Genomic DNA, 25,349 nt, shown 5'->3' on the forward strand with positions numbered 1-25,349 from the left:
ACTCTTCCCTGGAAATAATCATAATTTACCTGATGGGAAGCAGGAGGTTGCTGCATGGCTCCTGGCATTCTTGGATTTGGTAAAACTACTGGACCTGCTCTGCGTTGAGCTTGCTGTCTCTGAGCCATGACCTGTTGCTGCATGTGCTGGAGTCGGAGCTGAGCTAAGCTTATCTGTGTTGGGAACTTGGAGAGCTGGTTTGAAGGTAAGCTGCCTGGTGGCTGCAAGTTTGGTTCCATCACAGGGCTCTTGGGCACATGTGGTGGGGTTTCTTTATCTTCAATTACCAAAGAACCTATTTTAAACAAAATAAATAAAATAAATATAAAGTATGTCAGTTAGCAGAAATGCTACTTTTCATAATTAGATAAAATCAATATAAAGTATGTCAGTTAGCAGAAATGCTACTTTTCATAATTAGATCCTTTTATAACATGTGGTCACCACTCATTATTGTAATGTAAATTGAATGAGATAAGGGACTCCATTTATTTTGTTTGCTCCTCTGAAAAAAACCATTGCATTTCATAGCAAACTGTCTTCTGCTGCAGCCTCCTCTATACAGTGGTTTCTCCTGGGAAGGTGTCCTGGCCTGTCCAAAAGAGCAAGGAAACAAAGTTTCGATAGGAAAGGGTATCCTGATCTAATCATCTGATAGAAAGATTTAACTGTATCATAAAACCTAAAGATATTGTGATCCTTTCTGGCTTCTGAGTCAACATCATGGATATTGAAATACTCAAATACTCCAAGGGCATTCTCAAGTGGCACGCAGCACCAATTCTAGCATGTGATGGGCACCCTCCAGGAGATATTTTATCTGTCTCTACTGACTTAGAAGGAAATTTGACTAGACAAGTAACTTTTAGAGATTAATGGTGGGTGAGAGATGTTATTTGAAGATATATATAGAGTGATTACATGAAACTCATGCAAAATTCTGGCTACCTCATCCAAGAAACACGAATTCCAACTCGAACAGTTTGTCTGATTCAAGGAAATAGCCTGCTGCTTGTAGAGGAAAAGACAATGACTCTTTCTTTTTTGAAACAGAGTGAAGTAGGTAAAAATATAGTCCAAGACCGAGAGTTAAAAAATTCCAATGACCTGCAGAAGGCTGCACAACTGCCTTTCAACATAAGTTGGAGACAAATATCTCATACTCTCTTCTCTCCCAGACATTTATGGCTGCTTCCCAGGAGAGTTTTTATCTCGTGAGGTAGGAGCACCACATGACAGTTGGTAAATCCCTGTTACATAACAACTTGAAATGAGTCTTTGCTATTCCTCTTCTTATTATCCATGAGTCCTAATCTGTGGATCCTGTGCAGTCTAGCCTGACTCGGGGATAGATTATCTGAAGGGAGAGGAAAATTCTTGCATTTTATATTCCTCTTTTTCATCCCAAGAGCTGAGAAACGGTGCTTGTAGCATCATTCTACTTCCCCATCTAGCCATAGGCAGAGAGGGAGGCTAGCCAACACACTGTGGTGCAGAACAGCGCAGCAAGCCAACACCAATAACACTACTTTCATACTGACACCTGGCAATTTTGGGGTTGCATATGTTTTAATCATGATTGTACCACATCAGTCCTTAACAAAAATATTAAATACGGTAAACACAGTGGAAAACCCCCACCTATTGCCTAGTACCTTTTATTAAGTCTGTAACAGGTCTAGTCAACGTTAAAGTGAGCAGGGGAAAATGCAAATTAATAACACTTTTTACCATATATGACTGTATGAAATATTTCACTACAATCAAAACAGATGTTTTATTTTCTTTCTCTAGAAAAAGATATACCTTGACAAAGAATGGTATGGACAGTACTACAATCAACTATCAAAACCATACTGCACTTCTGTTCTCTCCAAGTCTAATTACAACCTCAAAAGTCTTTCCTGATTTAATGTCTGTGGTATAGCTACTTACTCAAAGGTACGACAGAGAATGATTCCCTTCCATTACTCCAGAAAACCATGGCTTACCATATAATTTGTGGAAATGAAATGCTTTAAATGCTGGATGGTTTTTTTCTTACATACATTCTGAAATTCATAAGAGAGCTATCCCATTAGTGTACAGGTGTTATCATGCTGTCAGCAACATGCAGCCTTGAGCAGAATTCAAAAGTTTCTAAAGTAACTTGCTTCTTTACTCAGATTTGCTTTATTTTTCATTCGGTGGTTCTTAAATCTACAGAAATTGAATGTCTGATTAGAAACAAAATGGCCTAAAGGTTGTGATTTCTGCAGCCAGACAGATAAACATGTTCTGGTTGTATTCATCACCTTAGTGAACCAGCAGTTCATAGTTATCACCATAGATCTTGAAAGTTTGTTTCTGGAAAAGTTTCACTTTCAATTCCTTTCTCAAAAATAATTATTTATAAAGAAGGAACTTGGGAGAACTTCCATGCTGCCATCCAATATCCTCATGTCTGGGAAAAGAAGCTGTTTTGCCTTAAAGTACTGCCATAACACTTTCTTTCTCTGACTTTGTAGAGAAAATTACATTTGCACCTCTGTACATCAGTAGAGCACTTTCTGATGAAAGGTAGAAAAGGTCCCACAGGTATCTCATAAAGCCTTTTGTACATGACAGAAAAACAAAAATGCCCATCAAACTAACAGTGGAGAGAGAAAGGAACCATGACAGCAATCAAAATCCTAAAAAACCTCTAATATCTTTAATTCCTGCTTCTAAGCTGTTGAGTTCCTAAGGTGCTTTATTTTCTTGGCTGACAATCTGACCCATGGAAAAGGACCTGGGGGTGTTGGTCAACAGCAGCTGAACATGAGCCACCAGTGTGCCCAGGTGGCCAAGAAGGCCAATGGCATCCTGACCAGTGTGAGAAATAAAGGGGCCAGCAAGACTAGGGAGTGACTGTTCCCCTGTACTCAGCACTGGTGAGGCCACACCTCAAATCCTGTGGTCAGTTCTGGGCCCCTCGCTACAAGAAAAACATAAGGAGCTGGAGCATTTTCAGAGAATAGAGCTGGTGAAGGATCTGGAGCACAAGCTTTATAAGGAGCAGCTGAGGGAGCTGGGGGTGTGTAGCCTGGAGAAAAGGAAGCTCAGAGGAGACCTTATTGCTCTCTAAAACTGCCTGAAAGGAGCTTGTAGTGAGGTGGGGATGTGTCTCTTCTTGCAGGTAACAAGTGACAGGAAAAGAGGAAATGGTCCCAAGTTGCAACAGGGTAGTTTAGATTAGATCTTAGGAAAAAGTTCTTCATGGAAAGGGTTGTCAAGCATTGAAATGGACTGCCCAGGGAAGTGGTGGAGTCACCGTCCCTGGAAATTTCCACAAAATGTGTGGATATGGACTTGAGGACATGGATTAATTGTGAACTTGCTGGTGGTGCTAGGCTGACAGTTGGACTTGATGATCTTAAAGGTCTTTTCCAAACCTTAACAATTCTATGATTCATTAAACTAAGGCTTTCAGGCTATCACACAAGCAGGTTAATTGCAAAGCTTCCTGATTCTGGAAATCACCAGTATAATAAAACCCTAGCAGCAATTTATAGCTGTAAGAAAAAATGTAAAGACCTGTTCAGAGACTAGCTCAAAATCTATGACGTTAATAAAGACTAAATACTCTTGCAACCCTGTTAAGAACATGCTTTTTTCTGAATTCCACCCCACAAGTTCAGGAAAGACCATATAGAAGCCAGACAACTGTCAAAAAGTAGTTTTCTCTTCCCTGTCCTTCTGTTTTTCTTTGGCATTTTCCCCTTTCTCTTCATCCCATTCTTCCAAGGTTTGTTGCTTGGCATGACAAGGAAGCAAATGAACACTGGACATTAGGAAAAGGTTCTTCACTGAGGGTGTGGTCACTGGAACAGGCTCCCCAGGGATGCAGTCATGGAACCAAGCCTGCCAGAGTTCATGCAGCCTCTGTATCATCCTTTTAGTCATATGGTTTAGTTTCAGGTAGTCCTGTGAGGAGCAAGAAGTTGGATTCGATGATCCTTATGGATCCCTTCCAACTTAAGATATTCTATGATTCTATATTATGTTGCTGCTACAGTTTCAGCTTGGGAAGACAGGACTGAATTAGAAGAAAGGGCTGAAAGATGCAGAATGAGACTGAATTCTAGAACCCTTCTCTCAGGATGTGAAGTAGGGTTATAGACTGTGTTCCTTGTCTCAGAAGCCAGAAGTTATGTGCATTGACCAGAAAACTGAAAGCTGCCATTTTCACCATCACATGTACCATTCAGGTAAGGTAAATTCGTTAATACTTTATCATAAGCATTCATAAATAATAATTTTTCCCATGCTATGCACTTTAAATGTTTCCTACAGGTAAGGAAATAAATTTAACATAGTAAATCAAGAAATAAATAATGCAGAGGCTATCTTCACAAAAAGAAAGCTGCTTTCAAAATAGGATCAAGACACCAAAGGGCTAATAAAAATTTATCTTACCTAGATTGAAAATATTTTGAGCCCAGAAGCTTGGATCACAGTGAAACTGGATGGTATTGTTAGTGACTGGTGAAGGATCACACCTTGCTCGGAGAAGATACCGTAGACGATATGTAATCTAAAACAGGAACAAAAACAAGACTTTTTTTTTCTTTTGAGGCCAGAGCCATGTAATTGAACAGCACAAAAAACCCCAAACACACACACACACACACATACACATACAAAACAAACAAACCAGCCAAAAATAAAACCCTGAACAAGCCCCTAGAGAACTGAGGTTAAAGATAGAGACACGTACAAGCTACATATAAAGAGATATTTTTAACTTCTTTTCCTTATTTCTAATGTAGTTTTAAAAACAAATCAACTACTGCCTCAAAACCCAAAAAAGTTCTTCCCTGTAGAAATACATATCCTCCCACAAACTTGGTCATTACATTTAATGACTTTAACTACTTGCATGTGAAATCCATATTCACATAACCATTGCTGTGTTACCATCCCCCCAATCTATACTAGCCCATTCATTTTTCTTTCAAAGAAAAGTACGCCATCCATTTAGGAACAAGTATCATGGCAGGGAATTTTCCTTTGTACTAGATTTAAGTTTTCTTCAGATAGCCAAAGAACAGAGTTTTATAAAGTCTGTTTTTGAAAACTCTCAGATTCACAGGTATTTTCAGATTCTCCCAATGCCTTTGTTCCAAAGGAATGGACTATGATTACACAAGAGAATACTCTATCAAATGCTCAGTATTTATCTAGTTCCTAGAAAGAAAATGTTTTCTTGTAGTTGTTTCACTGGAAATATCAGGCACTGATATACAGAAATATAACAGGCACTAATTTTAGATTCACACACCAGATACAGAAAAAAAAAACTTCAGGAGGTCAACACTTGGTTTCTTGAATGATAGATTATTTCCTGGAAAACTTCAACAGACATACTTAGCAAAATCATCTTAACTGTTTCAAGTCTATTGGGTTTTTCTACAGTGGAATTTTATAAGAGCTTCCAGTTTACAAGTTTTTTTTTCAATTTTAGGCAGGACAATTTTAAGACCAAATAAACAAAATCAGCAAGACTTAAGTTTTATTACTGACCATGGAAAATTTTAAGTGCACTACTAGTGTTTTGAATATAGATTTCTTAGGATTTCTGTGAACACTACCAGAATCAACTACACTACACTATAGAAATTCTAGTCCCATTACCAATACTGGTCACACATAGTTCTTGTCATAGTTTGATCCATTATTTTCCTATTACTGTGTACACACATACAACCGTAGATAAACTCGTGACTAGACTAGTTACCTCCTGTTAGTAGTAGTGGTAGCTAACAGTGCTTAGTTTTTGGAGAACTAGGCTGGGAAACTGTCTTCCTGCAAAAAGTTTACTGTGCTGTTTCCCTGAAATACAGCCTCTGAGTTGTAACACTGCACTTAAGGGCATTCCTCCCTCCTGGGCTGAAGCAGTTAGATACACGCCAGAGCAGAACTCTCACATGCTCCTCTACGCATCTCTGTTCAGGATTAGATTTTTCCAGTTGCCCACAGACAGGTTAGCTACTCAGCTCCCAAGTGACACCACCTTTCTAAAGCTCAGTCTGTTATTTTGAAAAATATTTCTCACTTGGTGAGGCTTTATGGGCTAGATGGTTTTTTTCTTCAATTGCATAATGTTTATATGATTAAGATGCCTGCAACGCTACTGGTTCTCCTACTCACATAGCAGAGTCTCTCCAAGTGAACTACTTGGAATTGATAAAACCAAGTAATATTCCACTATTTGCTATAGCCTGCAGTATAAACAAAGGATGTCAAAAAAAAAAAAAAAAAAAAGAAGAAAAGAAAAGAATAAACCACTGAAAACCCCAAAACTAACCAAACAAATCTCACAAATTCCCCTGGAAAGTGCTCAACTAAGAAATGAGAAAATAAAGAAAAAAACTTTGTGAGCCAGTTCTGGGAACTGGTAAAAAACAGATCTAGCATCTTTCCTCAACGTAGTCGCAGGTTTCTGTTAACAGGCTAGTACAATCTAGTAACCTTTGGACAGATCATGGTCAGCATTTGGTTTGGTTTTTATTTCAAATATTCTAGGATTTCTGTTCACTATGAGGAGTCAGCTTAGCGAGAGCACATGTACTGAGATCCCAAGTGTCACAGCATTGAAATATTTAGCTTTTCAACTGTTTACATGGGAAAACAAAAGCCTCGGCTTTATTTTTATCCATTTTGGAAGACTTTCAGTGGGAGACAAGTCTGACAGAATAAAAAATACAGTAATTTTTGCAATAAAATGCTAGATATCAGACACTGATATATACCATCTTATAAACTTATAACTTAGAAGCTGTAGCAATTACTGAAAAGAAGTGCAGTGATGATGTAGGACACACAACTTTTTTTCCCAGTGTTTCACAGCTTCATAGTTTTCAACCCACTGAAAAGGAGTTGCTCCTACTTCTGCAGACCTACAACAACAGTTCTATGGCAGTCTAACAGGAGAAAATCATGATCAGAGAGCTAAATTATTAGAAATATTCTGTGTTTATGTTTAAGAGAAAACCATGAAAAACTATATATAAATATTCCAATTAGTAGAAAGTTATTAAAAATTCTAATACCCTACCACTACTGACAAGCATCTGTGCCTAAACTAAAGTCTCTAACTAAACGGAGATAGCTATCTTCCTAACCTTACCAAGCGTTTGCTGTACAAGAGTGCTGTGCTGCTCCCACTGGAAACTGCCCATTTGGAAAAATTCATGACATGTTCCAGCTGTTTAGAGAGACCCGCCACTTCCTGTTGTTGCTGCAGAAGTTTCATCTGATGCTCTTTTGCCAGAGTCTGCAAGTAGAAAAGCAGTTCCAGTCAAAGAGTTCAACTTACAGTTAACAGGCATTTGTAGTTCACAATGGTAATGTGGTTTCACTTAGCTCTTCTCTCAGCTGCCCCCTGATACAGCTATCAAACAGAAAAGTCAGTATACATTTATTCAAGATATCAGGACTTTCTGTGCTAATTCCCATTTTCTCTTACAACAAATTTCATATATATATGTGTTTTTGTGTGTGTGTGCGCCTCTTTATATACACACACGTTATAATATTTTCCAGGTAATATTTTCCAGGTATTCATTCTAGACAATTCTATCTTGTGATTTGCTATTGGATTGCTGATTTTATGAAAATTTCTGATGGGAACACTTTTCATGTATGATGCACAGAATTGCAAAAGCATGGAGAAAGAAACTGGGCTCAGAGAAAGTCCTGACTCCCAACACAGAGAACACAGATAATAATTACAAACAAAACAGGAACTGCTCCTCAAAACCCAAACTCTCGTCCACCAAAATCCCACCTGCTCAAGTTGCTTGTACAGAACATCTCTCCATTTTGGAATTGTGACAGGACATGCACAGGGGACTAGTGCTAGAAATGTTTTTTACTTTAATGTGAATACATAGAAAAAAAATTACAACTGACATTTCTGTTTCTTAGAAATGTTTCTTACCTCCAACTGATGTAGCAGAGCTTTTCCCTTTTTATTTATTTCTACCATCAGTGTAAATATGGCGACTTTAATATCCTGTTCCACCTGCTTTTGATTCTGATTCACTTCAAGAATTCTGTAAGTAGACAGAACAGAAAATAATGTTCTTTAGCTCCCAAACCCTCCCTCTACACAGTATTAAAAAAAATCTGTTGCTGAGACTACAATATTTCTTGGTCATATGCCCCAATTAATCCATATATCATCAGATACTTATAGTCCTGATATTACTGGGAGAAACAGAAAGAGCAAGTAAGTGACCTATGATAAAATTAATTAACTGGTGGCAAATTCTAACGCCATAAGTCTGTAAAATTACTGACATCTGTCACTCATAAAAATTAAATGCTCATTGTAGTTGAAATTCTTGATTTTCCGCTGTTTGGCACATTTCTGGAATGGTCCATGGCACTCAAAACTGCTCAAGTCTAATTTCCATCTAATGCAGAATGGCACTCCATTACAAACAAAACCAGTAGACTGTCCAATTTCAACAGTAGTGCTCAAATTCCTAACAGCAAAGCAGAATCTTATACTGGGAAAACCTCTACTGCTAAGATGAAGGAAGAGTTCAAGCTGCATCTCGGCATCCTGTACTGTGTTGAATCTCCGTGGGTGCTGCTGCCTCTGAACTCTGCTGAAGCAGCAGTCACAAAGGCCCACTGCAGATCGCATTTTACAGGTTTTTCTCCTAGTGATGCCGAAAAACCTCGGAATAAAAGAACTGCTCAGAGACTTCGCATCTTTAAGCAGAAAGGTATTTGTTTATTGCAACATTGGGAGCAAGGTGGTTTGCATCACACAAACCGTGCTCAACCTGAAAGTGCAACTTATGCTATCTGATATGCTTGTAAGTACACAGTTACGTCCCATAACATACATATTAATAAGTAAGTTAGTCTCTGGGCAGAGACTTTCCAGAATCTTCTCTGGTGCATGTGTAGTCTTTCACTGTGGTGGTTGACAGCGGGCCTTCATCCCCTCTGGTGGTCACCACAGTTGTCTTCCTCAGGGCTGAACTTTTCAACTTTGTTGGTGACCCTCATTCCTCAAGCTTGCAAAATCCTGGCTCTGAGCCTCCGATACCTACTTTAAACGTCTAGTTTACCTGATTTATTACCTTATGGTCTACATCCTAGCATTCTTTCTATAATGAAAGTTTGGTCCAGTAAACAGAACAGAACAGTGCTCCGACAGTGTTCTTCTAGCAAAGCAGGCAGAACAAACATTAGGCAATTACCTTCTCCTGGCTCAGCAGGGCAAGGTGTTTTACCAACTAAGCCACGGTAACTCCTTTTGTGCTTTGCTCTGCCATCACTAGGTTTGTAGTACAGAATGAATAAAGCCCCAAGCATAAAAGTATTACATAAATCTTCAAATACGTGTTACAAGCATTATGAAAGCATGAGTCATAACCTTTCACTTTCTAAGAGGGATCTACACTAAGAAAGTAAGTGTGCTGATGGTGGGGAAGCATTTAAGATTGCCTTCTACAGTCCTTATTGCATAAGTTGTTTTGTTGCACCCAAGCAACTGCTGCCCATTAAGTTCACAGGCTGAGCAGAGGAGTTACCTAACACAACCAAGCACACTGAACCAGTCACTACAGCGAACTGAAGACTTTGGAATTTCTCTTTCTGGAAGAATAAAAGGACAGAGGTACAAAATACACTAATTTAAACATTTCAAGAAATTACCTGTAATGTAAATTGCCTTCAGTCAGTTTTTAACCTCGAAATCTGATACATACCTGTTTTGGATCTGTTTCCCTGTATATTTTATGTATTTAGTCTTCTCCATCAATTTGGTGATTAGTGTCTCAATGATCACTTTCTGGTTCTGAAAGGCTTCTTCTATAAACTGGTACCTGTAGTAAAAAGCATTGAGTACTTACATATGCAAAAGGTGTGATATACTTGCTAAAAAACAGATTGCCTTCCAAAATCTTTACCTGAAGAAAGCTGCTGCTGAAGTCCAAAATTTAACTGTCATCATGGAAGCAAATGTCAGCAAATGCTGACATATTTTATTTATAGTACATTTGATTCTATAGTCTATTTCCTGTAATACTGGGGGGAGAGATTATGATTTTCATAAATACAAAAGGATATTGTGTGACCATGGCCTAATTTTAATAAAAGAAAAATTAATGTTTTTATGTAGTCATCACTTTGAATATGAGAAAACATGTAAGCTATTACTTTGTGCAAGACAAGGATGCAGAAATAGAAGAGAAATTGCTGAGTGGGCAGAAGTTTTAATTTCAAATAAACATTTTAAAATCAAGGAACTGATTTTAAATTAAGGAACTGAAACATTTTAAATCAAGGAACTGATATAATCAACAATTTGAGAAAGAAAAGGGATGTAAATCCTAAGAAAAGGAGAATTCAAGAGGAAGACTGCAACTCTGCAAGAGCAGCATTTAGCCTGTTCCAAGGAGCAACAGTGGCCAACCTACTGATGTTCACCTGGTCAGGCAAGTAAGCTTTTTGGGTGTTTGCATCAGGTATAGAGAGCATACTACTATTTAACCAGAGTGCATCTGTCCCAGACCACTACTGTATGTTTTAACCAGCAAGATTTTTGTCGTGAACTCAGAAGTTGTTTGCAATTCTGCATTTCAGCTTCTATGACACGTAAGAGATGACCAAAGAACAGCAACACGAAGATTTGAGTGTTATAAATAGTGTGGTCAAAGTACAGTTTAGCCAAACTGTAGGTTTACTCTTCCTTTGGAAGAGCTCTTCACAGAAAAAAATCCCCAGTTGCTCCATTCTGAGACTGTTTGGTAATGTTCTGTTATATAATCATCTTGTTGAAGGACAAATTGAGAAATTACACAGAAGTGTATAGTTGCATAACACAGTCCCTGTGCTTTCTGAAGAGCTGCATAGCAACAAATTCTATCTAAATAATTTGACAGTAAAAGAAAGGTCTTGCATTAAAGTCACCGGATTAACAACTAGAGGAATTAGGTTTTATTCTAAACTAACACACATTCATCAGTCACATTCTCTTGGATACAATCTCTGTTTATTTGTGAGCTTCATTTCCAAGCAGAAAATTTCATTTTGCACTTTTTTCACCTGACTGTATTCCATACAGTTAGGACTACAATCTACTTCAAGCTATCTTCCTATAAGTGGGATGTATAAAACATAAGCTTTGCTTTGATACCTGTGCTCTTTGTGCTCTAGTAACTGACAGTCTCGGCAGGTCAACTTGTCACAGGTTTCACAATACAACTTCAACTGCTCCTTTTTGTGGTAAGGGCAAAACACTGGTCGCTGACTGGTCACACCAACTGCCTCTGTTGAATAAAGGAAGATGTTAGTCAGTCTCCTGAACTTATTAAAGATTTGCATTCTCCTGGTTTTTCTTACTATATTCCTCCCCTAGACGCTGTAAATGTGTATCAGGCCACCTAATGGAGAATATAACAGCCTTAAGCTTAAACTGCAATGTCTCACTCTTGCTCAAGCATGGAGCTAGCACCCTCTCTCATGGAAAATGTCTAGAACCTATTACCATAATCTGTTATGGCCTCACAAAACTATTTACAAAAGGAGTAGCCAGTACTGCTGCAGCTGCAAAACACTGCACAACCAGCAAGTTCCTTTCTTAAATGGAAATGAGGAGATGGCTGACTTAATTCATGCTCTGTCTTCTTTCTCAGTTGAATTGGTGAAAGGAGGGTTGAGGATATCAAGACACAGGCATTCAGAAGTATAAAAAAACCAGAATGCAATAGGCAGGAGTTGCTAACTTCCTTTCAAGACCCCCTTCTAAATGGGTGAGGGATCTCTCTTCAGTTTCTACTGAGTAAATATTAAAGAGCATAGGTAACACCATCAGATCATAGAAGTTAAATCTGTTCTTTAAAACAATTTAATCGACATAGCCGAATTTCCAAAGAGTTAGGTTGGACACCCGAGTTTGTGAGGATTATATGGCCTGTAATGAAAACTGGCTTCACACTGCAGCCCATCCTTCACTGTAGATCAATAAGATCTCTTTCCCGTACTTATTCATCTACTTATTTTCAAGAAATCTGGAGGAAGTTATTTTCAGAACTGTATCCTTCAAGGAGGCCTGAATGAACTGAGACCATTCCTACCACCATGTCATGTTCTGCCTAACAGTCCATCAGCCACTTTTACCCACTACTTTTGTCACTACACTCAGTACTCACTTCTGACTAACCCCATGTGAAAGCGAGATACAGAACACAGTGTATATCTTCTAAGTATCATGGTGGAAGATACCTTCTGAGCAACAGATTGCAGAAGTTAAATCCCACATTATACATAAAATTCACCCTATCCAGATAGGGTGGAATGACAATACATCTCTATTATAATGCATATATTTAAAATAATATAGAGTAATTTATTAAATCATATAAAAATTCGTATATTTACAAGAAAAATCATGCAAGTCCAATGGATGCATTAGAAAGGGTAAAATGTTTGTTCGTTATGTCCTATTATGTTTATTATTGTCCTACAATGTCACTAAAAGACAAATACCAATCAGAAAAAATGGACACAAAAGAGGTTCTCAATGAATAGAGGTACAACTTTTTCTACTACAGAACAGCCAAGATTTCTCAGGGAGGCTGTACTGTACGCCACATTCACCACTGTTGGCTCCCAAGGCCTGAACAGATAAAGCCCAGAGCAACTTGAACTGCTCTCAGATGAATGCTTTAAGCAGGAGGCTGGACTAGATATCTCCTGAGGTCCCTTCCAGCCTGAATTATCCTAGATTCTACTGAGGAAAAATACCCTAAGTCATAGCATATTTCCCTTTCAGTTCTATTGCAAAACATGTCACACTTAAAAGATACTTAGCTAAAACATGAATTCTGGCACATTTCACTGCTAACTGGGTATGCTTATAGTTAGACTGTTGAAAAAAATACAATCTATTAGTGCTCCCTTTGCTGCAGAATACAACAGTAAAGCTCATATAAACCATCTGGTAGACCTCTACATAAAGTAGAGGAGCCAAATGCCTAAAGGAGATTTTCTGCAACTGATCTCTCAAGGTCTAGACAATAATGTGCAATCACTCCAGGTGAGAGATAAAATTCATGTAAAAAAAAAAATTCCTATGAATGAAAATTCCTATGAAAAAAACAACCTGTAGGGTTTTCTTATAACTTTAGAGCCTATCTGACGGGAAAAAAATGACAGAAAAACAGCTTTCATAGTCCCAGCCTTAGTGAAGTCTTCTATTCAGTAGCTATGTTCTAATGCATCTAATACTTAAAATAAAGTTTTCTCTTTTGTTAGTGGCGTCAATTAAGAGATCCACTTAGATGAAGATTCAAAGAAACACCATAATTTGTTCAAATGATTGCAGCCTTTAGCAACAAAAATTGAAATAAGTGACTGGAAGGCAGGAAACTACGAAAACATATCCACTACCAGCCAGAAAAATAAAATGGTTCCACTAATTCATATGCACCAAAGGGCTATATCAAAATGAATCTGTTCTTTTGCATTTACTAGGGTTCAGGAATACAATTTTTGAAGTATATCACTTTAAAAAAGAAGTGGTGGTCCAGTACAGTTTTCCAAGGCAGACATACATTCTTTGGGAAATTATAAATCAAGTGTGTTACCTGGAGATACTTCCTCTTTCTGCCTCACAGTATGATCCTTTGTAAATTTAACCCTCTGGTGAGCTCTGATGCAGGTCTTGCACAACCATTCTACACATTCCACACAAAAACCATGAGCTTCTGCATTGTCTTCACAGCTTGTGCAGACCTGATGAGAGGAAGAAAAAGTAGCTGTTAAAATAAGTTTAGAATATACATACAAGCTCTTGTTCATACATCATCAGTGCACTTTTACAGTTTTCTGAAAACAGTGAAATTAGAATGGAAAACTGCCCGAGGTACAGGAACACTATAAATAACTGCGTAAAAGTAACTGAATGTGACTTTTCAAAGAAAGAGGTCATTTTGTCAGTGTTACTCTAAAATCTTGACCTGACATGATAAAAGTCAAACCACTACTTTCTGCCAGCCACTGCACCCTTAGAAGCCATGCAATGTTTACTGTACACAAGATGCTGTTGGGAAATATTTACTAATGACAGAACATGATCAGCACTGTTCTGACTTTAGAAGCCTCCCTCAGCTTTAATTTCAGTTTCTGGTCCCCTGCTCAGAGTTTCACAAAGCACACACAGCAGGGTTCCTCTCAAGAATCTCTGCATCACCACTTAAAGACAGTATTCCTGTTAAGTTTATCAGAAAAGCTACCCTAGAACAGATTTTCAACCAATGCCTAACAGTTTTCAAAGTGTGGCCTGTTAATTCCTGGGGCTCTTTGGACTTGTACCCAAGAGACCTAGGGGAAAAAAAATGAATTCAGGAAAACAAACATGACAGCAGACCAAAACCTCTCTGCCCAGAGTCAATACACCCACAAGAAAAAACTGCTATGGAACCACACTATGAACAACACAATGAAAATTTTGAATGCTACACAACACCACATGTTGATAACATTATTTCATTGTTTACTCCTCCTTTACAATGCCTCTGTAGTCCCACCTTCAAGGGGGTTTTGGTAGCAAAAAATAGCAAACGTGCTTATGCAGATACTCGCTTAAGTAACTACCAACCATTTCTGTCAACACTGAGCACTGCTGCAAACCAAAGTCCCAAGGTATCTGAAGACTGCGATATCCTACAGGTCACAGTGACAGAATTCTGCTTGCAGGTGCAGAAAGGAGAAAATTTTAGATTTTAGTTTTGTTTTCAATTTGATTAAAAAACCCCAACGAAACAACTTCTGCACCCACACAAGGTAAATATAGATTAAGTCAAAGAGGAAGCAAATATTTACATCCTATGCAGATAGAAAATACGTATGTAGAACTATGTCCCAGTTTCCCCTTCAAGAAAAACAGGAAAATTAGCACAAAACTTGCCTTAAGCCACATAGCAAGTTACTGACAGAACTGGAATTTGAACATAGAAGTTCCAGATTCCCAATGATGTGTTTATTCTTCTGGATCATGTTGCCTCTCAAAGCAATTATCTTCTGAGAAATGAAGTTACAACACAAGGGTTGTTGACCCCTCTTGTTGTCACTTGGAGATTGAAGCAGTTTCTTTTCATTAAAGGTGACCTGCAAAGGAGAAAAAATTGGGCTTGTGCCCTTTTTTCTGTTTCTTTAAAAAAATGATGCCTGGAAGTTTTATTTTTCAAAAGAATATTTTCTTTTTAATCTTCTCCTTGATTTTTCTTTTTCTTCTCCCTCTTCTCTTAGCAATAAAATTCTTAGTCCTATCCAGACTACTAGACTAGGTAGAAATACCAAGGTCAGGATATCATAAAAAAAGGCCTAGAAAATGGAAATAAAGCAATTAAAGGGAGTGAATTGTAATCAGGAAATTGAAAACTTTTACTTGCTGTCCTGATTTCAGCTGGAATAGAGTTTGCTGTTTTTTGATTTTTCTTAGCAGCTGGCACAGTGCTGTGTTTTTGGATTTATTACGAGAATAATATTGATAGCAACCACTAGAACATCAGTGTGTTAAGTAGCGCTTATCCAAAGTCAAGAACTTTTCAGCTTCCCAGGCTCTGCCAGTCAGGACATGCACAAAGAGGGAGCACAGCCAGTATGGCTGACCTGAACTTGCCAAAGGGATATTCCATACCACAGGACATCATGCTCCATATATAACCTATGGGGAGTTGGCTGGGAGGGACTGGGCTGGGCATCAGTCGGTGGGTGGTGAAGAATTTTACGGAGCATCACTTGTCTGTCTTGGGTTTTATTCCTCTCTCTCTCTCCCCCCGCCTCTCTCTCTCTCTCCTCCCGCCTTCCATTACTACTACTACTATTATTATAATTATTTAATATTACTTTATTTCAATTATTAAATTGTTCTTAGCTCAACCCACAGTTTTAACTCCTCCCACCCCCAATTCTTCTAACCATTCCACTGAAGGTGGGAGGCAGAAAATAAAGCAAAGAGGGGGAAGTGAGAGGCTGCAAGGTACTTGGTTGCCAGCTGAGGTTAAACCACAATACTTGCTATTAACCCTTCAATTCAATGACATTTTGGGGAAGAAAAAAAAAAAAAAGAAAGAAAAGTATTCTTGACTCAGCACATCTTCTTGGGAAAAAGCCCTTAGAACAGCAAGTATCACTGAGGCATTACTTCAGCATTACCTTCTGTCTGGCAGAAACTCTCATAAAAGAAATTCCCTCCTTTTGTCTTAGGTGTGCCAATGCAACTCTCTGCAAGACTGTGGCATAAAACCAGATTTATTACATCACTAGAGCCCAGGGCTCAGTTACATCAGCACTGCTGACTGGGCAGTGAACTGACTGGGCAGGATGAGAAAGTTTTCAAATCAGTCTTTTTGCCAGAGAGGTATGATTGTGCTATGTCCCCAGATAACCAGAAGTGTAAGTCACAGAGGAGAATAACAGACTGGATATTTGGTTTTCTAGTGTAAACAACAGTGAAAATAAAATAAGCACAGAAAAAAAAAATGTCTTTCAGGCATTCTTTAAGTCAAAGAAGCAAAACAAAACAAAACAAAACAAAAAAAACCCAAACAAACAAAAAAGGAAAAATAAGGCAGGAACCCAATTAAAAAACAAACAATAAAACAAACCAAGCCCCCACAGGCCTTTACAGGTCACCTTTGGCAAAATTAGGCAGATGAACTTGCTACATGCCAGGGCATTTAAATAAATTCAAAGAGTTTTTAAGGTATTCATTCCTCCAAGATTCCAAGACTTTTGTCTATTTTTCTTTTTCAATAGGCTTTATTGTTCTGTTTCAACTGGTTTGACCTGCTAAATGTAGAATGAGATGAAGATTGTGATTCAATAACCAATAATCAGCTGCTGCCAAATGAATCAAAACTCCTCCTTTGTAGGCCCAAAAATATATATTCCAACTTTATACCCTTCAAAGCCACCAAATGGATGTGAAATAAATTTCTAAAGCTTTTCATAGACATCATAACATAAGCTGTCAAAACAGCTATGCCTTCTAGGTAGAAACTAGATTTACTTCTATACACTTCTGATTTGAAATACGCATTTTCAGACATAGGTTGGATTTTGTTAAAATTCCTAGTTATTAGAATAAGTTCTACAGCTAAAGTACACAGAAGTACAATTACTGCAAATATTTGTTATGCTCTTACAAAACCTAAAACTTATTTCATTCTTATTTTTGTGACTCATACAAGCAGCGTTTCAGTGATTTCAAAGAAAACTCTCTCTAGTTAATCTGTAAGCCTTTATTCTAGTTAGACAGGTATTCATTTTTAATTGAGTTTTCCTTGTAATTAAATTTAATTCAGTTACTAGTTCTAGTATTTATAACCCCGGGAAGTGTTCTTTCAGCCTTCAGTTGAATTTAATGAAAGTAGAAATTACTCAGCATGTTGCAGATAAGTAGTATTTTAAGTAAATATACCAGCTTTTGCAACAGAAAAAACCTCAGATTTACATGAAAGAGTGTAGGTAATAGACCTGTCTTCTCAGCTATTGTAGTAACTAACCAGTCTTCCAATTAAATATACTTTGAGTGTTAAAGAGATTAAATAATCAAGCAAAGGTTTTAAAGGAAGAGAGCAAAGTAGTCCAGATGAATATTCAGTGAACTAATGCTCCAAACTTCACCAGTGTAAATTAGATGCAATGCTTTCCTCTACTGGATCCAAAAACCATCCATGCTAAAAGTTATACAACTATCTCTTGGTACATACAAATTCACCAAAGACAGCGGCTGTCTTTTGGGGCATTCCTGCCTATATGTAACTCTAAATATGAACCATGTGTTGATATCCCAAAATGAGTCAACATGTGCCTTCTTATCCCACCATCCAATCAACAGCCACATCTTTCCAAAGCACACAACACCACATTGTGACCCCCTGAGTCAATGAACCACTGCCCTAAACCACTGGCTTTCAAAGATATTTTAGGCACAGGTACACCTTTTATAAGCTGTTTAAGCATATAGTTCTTGTTTGGAAAAACACATAGTGGCTCATCTGACACCATACAAATCTAGAAAAACATTCCTCTAAATTGTCCTCGTTAATCTCCTCATTATGCCAGTCAGACTTGCTGTGCTAGTATTCGGATCCAGTATCAGGTCTGAGCTCGCACCTTGCTTTGTTACTACATTCCCAATATCTCACATAAAGCCCAGCTGTTCTTCATTCCTACTACAGTATTTAAAACTCTCTGGTCAGTAACTGGTAAAGATACAGAAAGTAAAAATAAAGAATATTTTTATGTATGTTCTCTTTTGGACACAGCAGTAACGAGAATTAGGACCTAGACTAAAAAGCCCTAGAATCTCAGGATGCTGCACCAACACTCATGTTATCGCTGTGATCTCTGCTACATCAATCTCACACTTCATTTCTACTTTCATGGTTTTCCACATATTAAACAATTTGCTTCAGTTAAAGTTCCTGAATTTCTCTAAAGTTCCTAAATTTCCCTCACTTGTCTACCCTTTAGTCTTACTGCAATCCAGCACTTGCTTCAGTACCATCTCTCGGGTCAGCTCCTTTCCGCTCATTCTTAGAAATGAAGTAGAATTAATTTTTATTTTCAAACTTCTCTCTAGAAGCTGATAATTTTGCCAAGTCTTTCAAGAAATCACAATGTGAAAAAAATTATAAAGCATCTGCTCCTTTGAAGTATTTATGTCCTAGTTGTCCACAACCTACAATGATTACTTTCAGGAGTATCATAACTGCATTGCCTGTTTGTTTCTTTCCTCCTGGAAAGCTTCCCATGCTAATAGACAGCACAGAATCTTTAGTGTTAGCCAGGAAAGCCCTTGTGGAATACCTAATGGGGAGTTTTACACTTCCTTTATGCTCACTTCTTTTTCTTCTGAAGCTTTCAGTACTAATTGCTATAAAGCACAGCCATTTAAGTAGGGTACTGAACTGCCCAAATCAGGTTAAGATAAACATTATTTTAGATAAAAAGATAGCATTTTAATGGGTTCCAGTTATTTCTCTCATCCCTTAATGCCAGGCTCCATGATATGACATTCACTCCTACAGTTTTAATTCAATATGCTGAAAATTATTTTAGTTTTTGTACCATTTTATATCTGAAACAACCAAACATTTTATTTGAAAGAGATCTTTTGCAGTTTCTCTTGAATAAAAACAAACTAGTCCTTCCTGACAATACACATATAGAGGCTAGTCATAGATACAGACCAATGGTTCCAAGCTACACTATTTGCACAGAACCCACGGCCTGCCTCTAGTTCTAATTTCTTAAGCATCCTGATAAAGTTGCCAAATTATCAAAGATAAATTAACCATCTCAGAAGAAAAATTCTATAAAATAGTCAAAGTTTTTGACAGAATCTCTGATCCAGTATATCCTGCAAGTGTCAGTATCTTTTCCACTTTAATTCCTCTGCTCTGTTGCCTGTCTTGCTAATGGCAAATTTACTTTTTCTCTTTGCTCCTTCAAAGGTAAAACAAGACAGGCTGATTAGAAGGTTGTATCATTCTTAAACCTCATAATATTCCCCCTTGAACAGGACACTAATTTGTTTAACTATTATTGATTTAACTTTGCTGTTACTAAACAGAGAGGTTTTCAGAACCTTTTTACATCAACGTACAAAGGAATGTACAAAACCTGTCATTATCATACCAAAATAAATCTATTCAAAGAGAACAGCACATAATTCATTTCCAAGAGGTAAGGTACGTGCTCACTTAGCAGGCATATAACCAAACATCTAGCTCCAATTCTTTTATAAAAAAGTCAGCAGAAAAGCACATTAATGTCCTATTCTGCAAAGGTTCAGCAAAGTCTGCTGGTTTGTCTTCAACGGCTGCAGAAAATGTGGTGAGTTCAGCCAGGGAACCTAGCTGAAGAACAGACTTGCTTTCTAAATGTGAGACTGCTGGTTTGTGTTAGGGAGAGGGAGAAACAAATATGGAACAGAAGAGTAAGACTAAAGTTTGAGAAGGGATCCTAAGGAAACATAAAGGCTTTCAAGAACCTCCCTGACATCTGCTCACACCACTCAATGGATGGAATTCCCCACTTAACTTTCACAGAAAGGAAAGAAAAACTGAGAGGGGAAAGGGGAACGGTGAGGGGGGAGCAGAGACATCAAAATATGTCACCACCCCTGAGGAAAAAGAAAAAATCCATTCCTATCACCTCTCCACGAAGTGGTATCTTAGAGGACTTGTTGTATAACTAAGCAGAGGATACGGTACAGCCCCAGTCCCCCAAAATAATTCAGGACTGTTTCTGCATAACAAAGTTATTTGTTATTTTGCTTCTCATTCTAATTTTAAAGTCACTATAAAATTTATCAAATTTTTAACAGGGACTATGCATTTTGTCAATCTTACTGGCACAGTATTGCTAGACTGTGTAAATCCCACAAACATCTGCAAAACTCAGATATTTTCCTGCACTACCCATGGGAAAACAAAACAATAAAAAAAACAAACCAACACCTCCCCCTTCCCAAACACAAAAAAAGCAAAGGTCAAACAGTCCTACATTGCAAGAACACTGTTTGTACTTCCAGAGACTCACAACTCAATTTCAGTTTCTGGTAAGGTCTATCATTTCTCAGAAATCTAGTTTCAAAATATCTTATAAGCTGAAAACAGTTTAACATTTTCCAGACATAAGTTCTGCTCCTCAGAGATAATGACAACACTAATGCCTTCAGCAGTCAGTGAGCCGGTATCACAAACCTGACTGGGGAATTTCATCTGTTCCCAAGGGACGTGCCCATTCATGTACAGGAGCACAAATTTCAGCTGATCTTTGAAACAACCAGAATTCACAGTAAAGGACCTCTAAGACACTGCACTCCAAACAAACAAATCAAGAGCCAGTAACATGTATCCCTAAAACAGGAAGAGGAAAAAAGAGGCATTTTCAAAATAAAAGGAGACTACCACCCCAATATTAAGGGATGAGTTAAAATTCAAGCCACGCTGACATAGCAACCCTTTTGTACTATTATTACAAAGCATGTAGCAACATATAAAGAGGCTGAATTATTTACAATAACTTCCTGGACTTTATTAAAAAGTTTTTGAGTAAAGAGATACATGAGATACTCTCTTACTAGCTAAAAATGAAGACATACAATATTTTGATAACAGAGATTGCTAAACTGTGGTTCTACATAGACATGATTATTCATTTGGTACAGCTTCCACACTGGTACTTGCCTCCTGAAAATCATAATGAGAAAAAAATCACACCGACATTACTATTATTCCAGACAAGCAGTTTTTAAGAGACAGCTATAACTCGACTGCAAAATGAAAAGCTAGTCTACATAAATAAAACCAAACAAGAAATCCCTACAACATACCATCTTCCCCAATTACAATTTTAAGCCTTTTCTTCGGCATCTTGACTCCAGCTATTTAGTGCTGTTTTGTCAGTACTGACATAAGGAAAATAAAGTTGATGTCAATAGAGAATTCCATTTTATACTGAGATCTCCTGATGCAGTGTTGTTCGAGTCTCTGCTTAAAAGTGTGCCTCACGTACCCTGTCCAAAGCATAGAAATTCCTATTTCTAGTGCTCAGTCCTTATTTTTATCTTTTGCTAACATGATGAAATTTTCTATCAACAATTGAAATAGTTTACAGTAAGATAACCACCTTCTTCACATGCATTTTCACAGATTTAACTGATTTTCTAGAGTAGTTACCCCATGTGATGTCTAAGTACTTGGAGCTCTATCTGCATATGAACGGCAGAAAGGCCACACAGCAAGAAGCCAAGGATATGCATACCCATGCAAAAGGTGTTAACTTGATTACATGTTAATGCACTTACCTGATTTGATTTCTCTACTGTGCTACTGGGAACCTCTGTGGTATCCTTCACAAAAAAGTTATCTATGATGTGTCTCTCTGCGCATTCCTGACCACAAATTGGACAGCGGATAACACCGACTAGGGGGGAAAAAAAAAAATCTCATTATGCTTGCACAAACTAAGATATATTAAACAACTACAAAGACAGCTTACAAGGATAAATACTTCTGAGAGGATGTTTTAATACTTTCCTGTCAATAAGGTATGGGCAAAAAGAAGTTAATTCTCATTAATCACTGAAGAAACCTTTACATGTTTTTCCCCAATGACATATTCTCTCAGCCAAGGTCAAACACTGTTTTGTTTCAATCCCATAAAGAATTTGCCTTAATCTTATAAAAAATTAATTTCTTTACTCTGAAGAGAATGTAGTCCCATTGACAATTTGTTGTTATAGAATGGATTAAAGTAAACACCTATTAGTGAGGAATAATAATTAGTGACACTGAGCGGTATTACATACACACACATACATGCCAGCAGGGTGACATGATTGACCTTCAACCATGTCATATGAGACACAGAAATGTAATACATTCAAAATTAACAAGGCAAATTGTAGAGAGGAAGAGCAGACTTGTATTAATATTGTGACTACTTTCACATTAAGAAAGGGAAAGCCAGCAAGAAAGACAAAGGAATAAACAATCAAGGTCCTCTCCCTCCTCTCCTGTGAAAGACACACTGGGGTACAATTCTAAGACAATTACATACTGGGCTCCAGGTTGAAGAAAGAGCTGAGAAGCAGGAACACAAAGCATTCAAACATTCGTTTTCTCAAGAGTATGAAAAGGACAAAGTCTAGTTCAAAATTTGGGGTTCAGCTGTGAGTAGACTTGGCTGAAATGGAAAAGCTGTATGTAAACAATTTAAAGAGACACCTTTCCTGGCTGAAGAAAATGAGTGTCTACTTAGCAGTGAGGCTTGTTTTTATCATCCAAGAAAAATCTCTATGATGCTAGGCATTAACATCTTGCTGCAAGAAAATTACCACAGTCATTACATCCAAAAAAAGAAAGGAATTAAAATGAAGTTAGGTTGAAATAATCACTTAGAACATGGAAGTCATCATGTAAAAAGCCTACAGTAGAATAGTCATGCAAGTCTACAATGAGATTCTAGACCTACAGCTGCCATTTGAGAGGAGACATGGATTCAGGGCCTTAAAGATAATCCCAGGCACCATTTAACCCAATGAATTTTACACCAGTATATATGTCACCACTTGCATATTTAACCAAATCAGAATGAGCTTAAATCTGTTCCTGTTTCACTTTTACAATAAAATATAGAACTATAGAATCGATATTTCACTTCCTGCAGAAGAACTTAATTCCTTACTGTGAGTGCTTCATACAAGATTTAGGTAACTTCTTCATAACATTCTTCCAACAGATACTTGAGATTTAACTGGCAACCCACTACAAAGCAGTGCTCTAATAAAAGTCCAGCAGTTTTACTAGAGAAATTCTTCACTCTGGAAATTCAGCAAGCAGTTTTCCACCTGTTATCAAGGCATTTCACTTTCATCTGAACACCTATGATGTTAGGCCTGGCTTTACTGTAACTGCCATTTTATCAATCTGCATATCAAAACATATTTGTGCAGCTTCCTTTGATATAAAAATTCTATATTTTGGCTACAACTTCTGTAACATTTTTTATACCATCATCAGGAAGGACCACTAAGAAATCCAATTCTGGTATGTCAGGTAGTTAACAGAACTCCAAGTACTGAACTTCTCCTTTTATTAAGCAAATCAATTTACCACAGTCAAGGGTCAATAAATAAACCTCCTAATACTCAAGCTACTCATTTGCCAAAAAAGACTATTTTTTACATTTTTCAACAGTCCCAATTACAAACCACCCTCTTCCTGTTCCCTCACTGCTCTTTCTTGATTCTGACAAAGCACAGTGCTGTGGGTCAACACAGGTGACTGAGTCGGTCTTTGCATGTGTTGGGGAGATGGGTATGAGACCTGCAAACCCATTCAGACATGGAAGCATTTTTTCCTGCTCTCCCAAGCTTCACCTTCATCCCCTGTTCTGCTTCACTGACCAAATGCACTATTGCCTATGCTGAAGCAACATGAGAAGCAGCACAAGGCACGGGACGAGAACACCACCACCACTGAAGATTAAACATGGAACCACTAAAACTGATCAGCAGCATTAAGAAGAGTCTATAAATCAGCTGAATTGAAAACAGGGAGGGCAAGGAAGGAGAGAAATTAGGAAATGTATTAACATAAAACAAATGTTTCATCTGTATTATCACCAACAGAATATTGCCAACTATCTGTTCAAGAGATCACTTACAATTTCTAGACTGAGATGCGAGAAGGAAAAAAGGAAAACTGTCTACAACTCTCAAAATCCTCATGAATCTTTTTCTGGAATTCCTTATGTTGTGTAGCCTTAAGCCAGTGTTTTCTTCTGCCACTGTGTGAGGGAAAGTTTGCTTTTATTACAATCCTGGATTGGAGATTGCTACACACATCAGTTTTAAACCAGGTTTAGTCAACCTGAGGATGGTGGATTTAAGTGAAAGATCTCAAGTGTCAGGGTTTATTTTTGTCAAAGTACTTCTGTAAGATTCTTCTTTCTTTTTAATGGAGCAAGCATTTCCAGCGGGCTCCAATGTGACGGTGAAAACATATTACTTAACTTAGAAGGAGTTTCATAATCACCATCATGATAACTGAGAGAACAGTAAGTGATCAGACCCCACATTTGCATCTGCTCCTTTGTGCCAGGTTAGGGAGTTAAAGAGCACTGTCAAGGCCACAGAAGGACTTTGCCATGAGGTAAGCACAGAATGGAGCAACGGGATGGCACTAAGTCCAGGCCTGCTGGAGGCGAGATCCTGGTTAACATATCCAGACAAAAATACCCAGTATGGCAAACTGTGTAAAGAAGCAACTGCTCTTACACGTCACCGGACAAACAAAGATCACCCCAGGTTATGGGACAGATGGCATCTGTGACTACCTACACCCATGGAAGCCCCCTTCCTGAATATGCCTCCATGGACACCTGGAACTTGGACTGTAATACCTCGGGAACTCGAGAAAAGATAAAGGTGGTACTATTGTCCAGGTGTTATCTCAGACCTAGGGGGAGAAGAATGTATCCCTGGTAATGGGCACAAAGGATGTAGAATTGGGCCACAAGGAAAGGCACCTGTGCTGAAATCAGCTCCAACTGGGTAAAAGGTAATTCTGTCAGGGGAAGATTGCAACCACTCACTCATGGCCAGCTGACCCAGGAAACCCACCAATTTAAAAGACTAAGAATGCGGGCTGATTAGCATGAGAAGTGAGGGAATCATTCAACCTCCAGAATAAGAGAACTGTGTAACCAGTGACCATTGATTCCTTGTTTGCTGAAATGTAAAAATAGTGACAATTTTTGAACAACCTTGGAACCCC

At 38.0% G+C, this 25,349-nt stretch overlaps 1 protein-coding gene across 1 annotated transcript in view; it reads right to left on the reverse strand.

Annotated features, from left to right (window-relative positions):
• TRIM24 (tripartite motif containing 24) overlaps positions 1-25,349 on the reverse strand; it is a 58,789-nt gene that overhangs the window by 16,272 nt on the left and 17,168 nt on the right. The window contains exons 2-9 of the mRNA XM_027881160.1: positions 21,875-21,993; positions 13,635-13,782; positions 11,183-11,315; positions 9,753-9,869; positions 7,964-8,078; positions 7,151-7,297; positions 4,438-4,555; positions 30-295 (exon numbers count right to left, since the gene is read on the reverse strand). Of these exons, the coding sequence (XP_027736961.1) occupies positions 30-295; positions 4,438-4,555; positions 7,151-7,297; positions 7,964-8,078; positions 9,753-9,869; positions 11,183-11,315; positions 13,635-13,782; positions 21,875-21,993 (1,163 nt within the window). The remainder of the gene's footprint in view (positions 1-29; positions 296-4,437; positions 4,556-7,150; positions 7,298-7,963; positions 8,079-9,752; positions 9,870-11,182; positions 11,316-13,634; positions 13,783-21,874; positions 21,994-25,349) is intronic.

The sequence above is a fragment of the Empidonax traillii genome, unplaced genomic scaffold, assembly GCF_003031625.1.
Source record: "Empidonax traillii isolate 1590-97213 ecotype Southwest subspecies unplaced genomic scaffold, ASM303162v1 scaffold84:size2688230, whole genome shotgun sequence".
Taxonomy (NCBI): domain Eukaryota; kingdom Metazoa; phylum Chordata; class Aves; order Passeriformes; family Tyrannidae; genus Empidonax; species Empidonax traillii.